The 9,223-nt window shown below is 49.6% G+C and overlaps 1 protein-coding gene across 1 annotated transcript in view; it reads right to left on the reverse strand.

Moving 5' to 3' along the window:
• Positions 1–6,051, reverse strand: part of IGF2BP3 (insulin like growth factor 2 mRNA binding protein 3) — a 110,590-nt gene extending 104,539 nt beyond the window's left edge. Inside the window, exons 1-3 of the mRNA XM_041411450.1 lie at positions 6,018–6,051; positions 5,292–5,513; positions 3,989–4,049 (exon numbers count right to left, since the gene is read on the reverse strand). Of these exons, the coding sequence (XP_041267384.1) occupies positions 3,989–4,049; positions 5,292–5,466 (236 nt within the window). The 5' untranslated portion in view covers positions 5,467–5,513; positions 6,018–6,051. The remainder of the gene's footprint in view (positions 1–3,988; positions 4,050–5,291; positions 5,514–6,017) is intronic.
• Between the last annotated feature and the right edge of the window lie 3,172 nt (positions 6,052–9,223).

Here is a 9,223-nt window from a genome sequence, read left to right on the forward strand (position 1 = left end):
TTTCCCATCCTCTTGTACACAGAGGACACGAGCTCTCATTATACTGAAAATTAGCAACACAATCCAATTCCCATCTGATGGTCACTCCTGGAACACAGGTGGCTGCATAAGGAGGACTTGGGGCCTGTTTTCCTCAGATCAGCTTTTGGACACCTCAACATCAGAGGTGAAGCCCAGCTGGCAGGCCATTGCTCCCCCCACAGAGCAGCACTACCTATAGGGTGCAGCCCTGTTACCCACTTCTCCTGCTCCCTTCCCAAACAAATCCCCCAGAAGAGACACAATGAATTTATTTTCTCAACAAAGAGCTCTCGAGGAGGGGGGAAAAAAATAATTAACCTTCCAACTGGAAAAACACCTCATCATTACCACAACTGAGGTGTTTGTGAGCATTTTAGGTACCTGAGGGCCCCAGGAGCAGGCAGAGTGGATCAGGTCTGGGTGGGAAGCCCACCTGGACATGGAAGCCAGGCCGGGAGGCTGCGCCAAGCACATCCCAGGTGCCCAGAGTTAGCGCCTGCCCTCCCCCCTCATTACGCACAAGTGACATCAGGCCATTTGAATAATCAGATTGTAGCCTACATCGCCTTGTGAGATACCAGCTGCTCTTGGATTGTGCGAGGTAGTGCCCAAAGCCTCGCACCACAAGTTCCACGTACGCCATGGGCAGCCACCATTGTCCTCCCGCACTGCCACTTCGCTTCGTCAGGAGAAAACTCATCTGAGTGCTGGATGTGACTAATGGTGCCCTGCCTTCCCTCTCAGAGCGTGATTTGCAGTCAAAGTCACCACAATGCCTCCTCTAACTTTTGCATAAAGTGACCTAAACCCTTAAATATTGCAATAGCCTTCTTCCACACCAAGGGGTCTGAATGCAGAAATGCTGCATTCCTTTGGCATTCCCTTGAGATTTCAATAGTAAGTCAGGAATCTACTCCTGAGCTTATTAAATGCTTTGCACCTCCCCCAAAGTAATTCCCCACCCTTCCATCAAGAAAACCTTGACCAGGGCTCTTTTTTTCAACCACAGTGTAACTCCTGGTCTGTTTTTTTAAATAGTTCCAGGGAAGTGGTGGGGGGGAGGAAAGCCACACACAGGCTCTCTCCTTACTTCCTTCCACAGCAGGTAGGAAGGCAATTTTGCAAACCTGGGTGTGCCCACTTCAAATCAGAAGATCCAGCAAAGGCTGGAATGCAGTGACTACTGGGCCCAAGAATTTCGCCCTGAATAGCAAACCAGGCACACTCCATGTCTTCCAGATTCAGCTCAACTTTATGGCAACCCTAGCTGACACCACCTCTTGACCTTCCTTTATGTGACAAGGATATGGATTACCAAACCCTTACCCTTTCCTCCTGTGCACCTCAGCTGTCTGGAAAAAGATACCCACAAACCACCTTTCTGAATGACAATGTACACACTCTGGTTAAAAAAATTTAAAAAAATAAAACAACAGAAACCCCCATAAAAATCGTGTTTAAGGAGGCTGTGAGGAGGGGAGCTAGGAGTCTCCATGAAGCAGCCTCAAAGCAGCAGAGGTCAATACAATGTATTGAATAATTTTGTTGCACTACAAAACAACTTTTGCTCTTACGAAGTAGTCATTTGACCAAACTATTAATTGTACTCTCATGCTGAAAGACAGACTTGACGCATCCACTTTTTTTTTTTTTTTTTTTTTAAAGGGCGTCACTTCTCCAGCCATATCTTGCCCGCTGGAGAGCACGGGGCTCTTTGGAAAGCGCTTCCAGGCCTTACAGCGTGCAAACACACTGGGTGGGCCTGGCGAGCAACACCCCCCACCACACCCCAGCTGCTCCTACACCTTTCCCTGCTGCAAAAAGATACAAAGGCTCCAAATAAGTTACTGTGAAATCACCTTAACCACTTTCACCAACAATACTCAACATTTGAAAACTGAGCTTTCACGCATAACTAACAACTCTAAATATGCGCCCAGTAAGCAATGTTTAGAAGAACAAGGAAAAAAAATCTTCAACTTTTTGACACCCTCCCCCATCTCCAAAAAAAAATTAGACACTTATAAAAGGAACAAGAGAGTCACTATTACATATGGAGGTCATTGAATGAATTTTAAGTAGTTCTCTATATTAGCTTTTGGGAGAGGAGGAGCAGAAACAAAGGGGAAGGAAATACAGTCATGAGAAATACAATTTAATTTTCTGTTAAACAGTAGTATAAATCTGAACTATATCTAATGCATTCCAACAAGATAATGCACGATGAAACAGTGTTTTAACAAATAAGGGCTTTGGGAGAAGCAACACGGATGTGCTGATACAATTACATCTGCAATTTTTTCACTATGCCTATATGCAGGCAACGCACGCCTAGGAAAGTGCTTGAAGTTCAGTGCAGAATTCTTTTCAACAAGTTACAGACAGATAAATGTTTCTGATAATTGCTAATTCACAAATAGGGCACAGTACCCTATACAAAGAATGGACTTTTACACCATTTCAGCTGGCAGCTGAAAGAACTGAAAAATACTTTTAAACACATTAAACAATGATTTAAAAAAAAAAAAAGTAGGGGAAGCACCAGTGATTTTAAATTTACCGTTATATGAGTGTAATGAATTTATTTTCAAAAGCACAAACAGAATGCTCTTTGTGCAAGCTTAAGATTAACAAGCATAACAGTAAATTTATTAGACTAATAGGAAATCATCAATTTTTATGTGTCCCATGGAATTGTCTTCTTAAATCTGAAAGTATATTCCATCTACAACAGTATTTTTCCTATACAAAATCTATTAAATGCAGGTTACTGTAATTCAAAACTATATGCATTGCATATTAAAGGAGAAAGAGCACATACACCATATTAATTTTCAATGAAAAGTATCAAATAAATACAACAAGAGTCACATGCAATGAATTTTTCCAGATTGGGGTTCCCCCTTCCCTTAACTAGAGCAAAAAACTCCATACTTGCTCAAGTGAAGATTTCTTCTAATACTAAACAGATGATCAAACTTCTAATTCTCAAAATACCATGACACAATGCCCATCGAGACAGATAAACCATCTTTTCCAATTAACTCTCTTAAAAAGACTGCAATTTTAAAAATAATCCTGAAATAGTAGAAGTCCCTTGTAATAAAGTTTCACAGACAGACGTACTTCCCAGATTCAATAATGGAGTGCAGGAACAAGCACGTGGAAAGTTTGATCTGTTTTTTTTTTACTCTCTAGTGCATGCCAGGTTTTCTATCATATAAATATTTGTGAAAGAAGCAGGCTGAACTGCTATAGGCAGCATAAAAATACTACTGTTTTATTACAAATATTGTTTCTTTACATGAGGCCCAACAAAATTACTGCCTTGCAAAAATTAAACGTATGTTTAGAAATTAAGGATGCATAAATCCTGTCCTTACTGGGAAGGAGTCCTTCTCCTGCTGCTTCTATAGACCAGCTCAAAATAGCGATGACAAAGTCCTCTCAAATACAGATGAGACTTGTACTATGTGCCTGTAAAATGCTGCAGATTCCAACATGGCAGGATCAAAAAAATGTAACCACCCGTATATTTACAAGGTGCTTTTTGTTGCTGAAGCAGAGCTCACGTGCTTGCCCGTTATACAGTGCACAACACCACATTTCATTTCCTGCTAGCACACAGATTTTAACTCTTCTCAGGGAACTTTAAATTTTAAAATCTACAGTCATTTGCCATCACACCATAATAATTTGCTTCTCCCATAGAAAGGTGCCTTTTTAAAAAAATAAATTAAATAGTACTACTGCTGCCTGGCCAAGGCACTACATTATAAATACATGGGGTTATTCTAGAAAACCTCTCGGACTGCACTGAGTGCACGCCTGTGGGTTTAAGAAAGCGGTCCATTTATCTACAGGGAAGAGAAACACAAACCTAAGCATTTTTCAAATTGCTTCTCACTGGATAACTAAGGGCAAGGGGCGGTGCGGGGAGGGGGACAGCAGAGAGTGAGAAACAAACCTTTGTCTTTTCGGGACCGAATGTTCAACTTCTATGAGTTTCCCATGCAGCTCCACTTTACCTGCCGAGATAAACAGAAAGGGGAAAATATTCGAGCGCGGCTGTGCTTCCCCGTCTCCAGGAGCGGGCTCGCAGGGGTGCGAAGCAGCAAACAGGAGCGCAACACGTTAGCCCATTCATCGGCAGCCCGGGCAGCGGCGGAGCGGGGCCGCGGCTCCCGGCAAGGCGGCAGAGCCCGGGGCCGCGCCGCTGCCGCGGGGGAGCCGCGCTGCCCTCGGCCGGGCCCCTTCCCCCGCCCCGCCGCAAACAGCCCGCGAAACGTCGTGTGCGGGAGCGGGGCTCGGCCCCGTCTCGGGGAGGGGGAGCGGGGGCTCCGCCACCCCCCGTGCGGCCAACTTCGGGCGATTTTCTGCGTGGAAGCGGGCGGGAAGGGAGCCGGAGGGAGGCGCGGAGCGCAGCCCGATCCCATCTCCTCCGAAGCAGCCGCTCCCAGCAGACCTGAGCCCATCTCCTCCGAGGCAGCCTCTCTCGGCAGACCTCCGCAAAGCCGCTTCACGCGAAAATATATATATATTTTTTTTTTTAAGCACACAAAAACAGGATGTCGGGCCGGGAGCCGGCGCTGCTGGAGGCGGTGATGGGTGCGTGAGAGCAGCGAAGAGAAACCGAAATAAATAGCAGGGCAGCTCGGGGCGGGGGGGCAGGCAGGGCTGCCCCCTCCCAAGTTTGGAGCAATTCGGCGGCTCGCCCCCAGCCCCGCGGCCTAAACCAAGCCGAAAGGAGCCTCAGCCCTCTCCGGGGGGAGGCGGCCCCTGCGAGGGGCTGCGGGGGAGTCCAGCTGTGCCCGGGGGGTGTGTGCAGCCGCTGCCCCGCGCAGGGCTCCGCGCCCGCAGCCCGCCTCCGCCTCACTGCTCTCACCGCCCCCCCCAATGCAGCGAGGGCCCCCGGGCGGGCAGGGCTGGCCGTGGGGCTTGGAAAAACATGGGAACCGCCGCGCCGCGGGTCCCTGGGCCCAGGCTCCCGCCCCTCCCCGGCCACTCCCGGGGGGCCGCCGCCGCGTAAGCCCCGCGCAGAGGCTCCACGGGAAGGCCGGGCGGCTCCGGCCTCGCTCGGGAAAAAACAGTTCCCACCTCACCTGGGGGCGGAGGGAACAGGAACCCCCCCGGCCCCCCTCAGCACCCCCGAGACCAGCGGCGCGGCCCAGGCCGCCGCTGCGGCCGCTCCGCGGCCGCGGAAGAGCTCGAGAGGCGGGAGCCGTCGGGGCTGCGGGGAGAGGGCGGGGGTGGTGGAAGGGGCCGTTCACCTGAAAGTGCCTCGATGGCCTTCATGGCCCAGCTCTCGTCGGGGCAGTCCACGAAGGCGTACCCCGTCTTCACCAGGAACTGGCCCGAGAAGGGTATCTTGGAGTCCTTAAAGAGACTTTCCAGGTCGAGAGGGCTGACGTTCTCGCCGAGGTTGCCGATGTAGAGCTTGTTCATCTTCCTGGCGGCTCGGGGAGGCGCGCACCGCGGGCTGCAACCCTCGTCTTGCGAGAGGAGGTGGGGAGGAAGGGGGAAATAAAACAAAATGCGATGGAGGAAGGAGAGAGCGAGAGAGAGAGACAGGGAGAGGGAAAAAAAAAATCAGATCTGCAGCTTGTGTCCCTCCCTCTCTCTCTCGAGGGGTAAAAAAAAAAAAAAAAAAAAAAAAAAAAAAAAAAAAAAAAAAAAGAGTGTAAAAGCGTGGCCAAACGGGAGCCCTAAGTGCCTGCCGTGCTACCCGGGCGCATGGGGGGCACGGGGGAAACACCCAGCGCCGGGGCCGCGGATGGCGGGCTGAGAAGAGGAAAAGGAGGAGGGGAGGGGAAAAAAAAACTACTTTTTTTGTCTTGCCCCCAAGCCCCTTTGGCAGCAGCAGGCGGACTATGAAAATGTCACACTACGTGCATGCAGGCGCCGCCTCTCCGTATTAAAAAAAAAAAAAAAAAAAAAAAAGAGAGAGAGAGAAGGGGAGGGGGGAGGGAAGGACGGAGAGAGAGAAAAAAAATTACTTGAATATTCCGGCTTTTTGAATGAGCCACGTGTTCAAACTACAAATCAACTTCTCACGTGAGGAATCCCAGCTCTTCAATTAGCGAGTGGATGGGGCGCGCACACACTCACGGAGGAGGAGGAGGAGGATGGCTGGGGTGAAGGACGGGGAGAGGGGTGGGGGGAGGCTGGACAGGACAGGACAAGTTTAGAGAGGGCCGGAGGGCGGGGGAAATGGAAACCGGAGTTGGGTGGGCTCCGGTCTGCGCCGCCTCTGCCCTTCCGCGGGGGGAGTTCGCTCTGCTCGCCCCCTCCGCCCAAAAACGGCTGGGCGGCCGCACCTCCCCCCGTGTGAGCGGGGTGTGATCCCGGGGAGGGAGGGGAAAAGGCACCGCAATGCCCGCCCCCCCGTCCCGCTCCTCCCCCGCCGTGCCAGGCGGTGGGGATTATTCATCGGGGTCGTGCCTGGGCGATCCCGCTCCCCGGCAGTACGGGCTGGGGGGAGGAGGAAAAGGGAGAGGAAAAAGAGGGGGTGCGATGGCGGGGGGAGGTGGCCGGCGAGAGAGCGGGATCCGCTCCCGCGCAGCGCCGCCGCGGCTGCGTGCTGGGGGGCTGCGGGGCGGGGGCGGGGGTCCCTCCAGCCCCGGAGGAGCCCCATATGGTAATGATCCCGCATTACTCGCCGTGCCCCTCGCGCCGAGTCTTAGGGAAAGGAGAAAGAGGGGGAGAGGGAAAAGAAAAAAAAAGACAAAGGGGTGGAGGAGAGTTGGGGGATGATGAAGAAGAGAGTCCTGGGGCGAGGGAGCTGCCCGGCCCGGGGAGGGGCGGGGGGGCCGCGCTCCCTTTCCCATCTGGGCAATGGTGGACGGCGTGGGGGGAAACGCGAAGGCGCCGTTGCCCTCGGCTGGTAACGGCACACAAAGGGATTTGGCGACCCCCCTCTCTTTTCCTCCCCCCTCCCCCTGCCCGGTCTAAGGAACCATTCATAATTCTCCACATTCGTACAGATACAATGGTGGGCTTGTGGGGGAGGGGTTTGGGGGTGTGGAGCCTTTCCAGTGCAAACAAAACGTTGCCTGAAGATGAAGAAAGGATACGGAAATGAAAGCCAGCACTGTGTTTAATATAGCGATCTAGTAGGTTTTGTTTAATAATTCAACGCACTTTAGCCGAAGGTTTCATTTATTCCATGGTAGGCTTCTTGTGGTACGTTTTAATAGGTATATCCATGGAAAATGGTTAAATAGTTTTATTAGTGAGCAGTGACTGGATTTCCACATGTCCTGTAGTATGTCTGGAAATCTCTACTAAAGAGGAACGCTTCCTAGCTTTGTGCCTAACTTCTAATAAGTATACAATTAAAGAGGGGTGGTTTAAATCTCCTTGGAAGCCGTGCAGGGGTCAGGCTTTTGTTACGCACGCTGGGGCCGCCGCAGCTCGGCGAAGGTGGTGGTGGTACCCAGCGCTCAGGGGGTGAGTCAGCCGCTGAAGATTTCTCTTGTGGTGGTATGATGATGCAAGGAGACATGGCTCACCATGAGGCTGGAGCCCCAGACCATTGTGAAATCGTCAGGGGCTGGGGGAATGCTGCAGTAAGTTGGAAACACGGCCCTTTTGTTGTGCACATCCAAGCGGTTGGTTGACCAAAACCCTAATATTTGTAATTTCAACCCATTGTTTAATCTCAGGGTTATTTTAATGAACTTTTAATTGTCAGGTTGTGATTGAGGAAATCGAGTGTTTTGTGTTTCACTAATCAGAATTTAATCACAACTTCCATTTTGTAGGAAATTAGCAAATAATTGTCTTGGGGATAGAGAGAATTTTTTTTTTCCTAGGGATTTAACCTGTTTATGACTTTTTGATGTTGCATGTAGAATTCTTTCCTAAATAAATTTGTATTTCATAACCCTACTCTGTATTGTCTGCTTAAAATAAATAATTGCTTATCTAAGTTAAAAACAGCCCCCTCCAAACAGCTGAATTCTTAGTTAAACTTGTGAAAGGAATTAGTCACTGTTCCTGCAGATTAATTGCATTCTTTATAAATTTGATTTGTACTGCATCTATAAGGCAGGCTGCATGTTCTCATTTCTACATGGTTGGTGTGTAGCATTATCTGGTATTTCCTCTTAAATTGCTAAACAGGGTGCAATATTTCATTTAATATTCTGGTCTGAAAATCTGTTTAGTTAGAAGATTTCTTTAAGAAATGAAAATTGAGTGTTCAGATAACACTATGCATCAGTTGTCCAACAACACCATAAACCGCTTTGTAATCAGATGGTTGGGGGGAAAAAAAAACCCATTACTTATTAGCAACCCCCACTTTTTTTTTTTTTATACTCTGAAAACCTCTTGCTAATAAGCTGAAATATTTTCTGTAAATCTAAATAATGTATAGCTTTGTTTGTTAAGAAGTGTGGGTTGGTTAGTGGTTTCAAGAGTAATTCCAAATCTTGAATGCCAAAAAAGGCAATTCAACAACAAAAATTGGTTCTTGTTGCCTGACAAATCTCCACTCCCCTGCACAGAGGAATATAGTTCAGACCAGTTGGGCACCCCCAAATGTTAACGTTATTGAGACTATAGCTTTAAAATTTGAGCTGTAATTTATTTTGGCAGTCACAAATCAAATGCGTGAGCACACAACAGAGCATTCCCACATATTAATGTATTTTTTGATTTATTTCTGTAAGAAAAGGAATTATTAAAAAATTTAATTTTTTTTTTTTGCATTTCATTTGTTTGTGTTTATTGCCCACAGAAGCCAAGAAGAAGTTGAAATACTTACATAAATATTGCACACAAGGAAGCACAGCCAATCTTTAATTAGCAAGGGCTTTTACGACATTCTGCCGTTTAGAATTAAAACTCAACCATGTGCTTCTCCCCACCTCCGGGTGAGATCCGAGGGCCTCCGCCGTGTCCGTCCCCCTCTCGCCCGGCCAGGGGCGGGCAGGGCGCTCCCTCTCTGCCCCTCCCGAGGCCCGAAGCCCCCCCGCTCCGCTGGGCTCGGCGCGCGGTGGGTGGGTAGCACGTCGGACCGCCCGCAGCCCAAATATTTCCCATTAAATCCCTTTTTTTGGGCTCGGCTGGGTTTTGGTTTCGGGGCTTTTTTTGGCCCGCAGCCGCGCACGGGAGGCTCCCGCGTGGGCCGGTGGCCGAGGCGCGATGGGCAGCGGGGCCGGGCAGCCGGCTCGGGGCGCGGCGGCGGCGGCGGGCG

This window comes from Onychostruthus taczanowskii, unplaced genomic scaffold (genome assembly GCF_017590055.1).
Source record: "Onychostruthus taczanowskii isolate IOZ18803 unplaced genomic scaffold, ASM1759005v1 scaffold36, whole genome shotgun sequence".
Lineage (NCBI taxonomy): Eukaryota > Metazoa > Chordata > Aves > Passeriformes > Passeridae > Onychostruthus > Onychostruthus taczanowskii.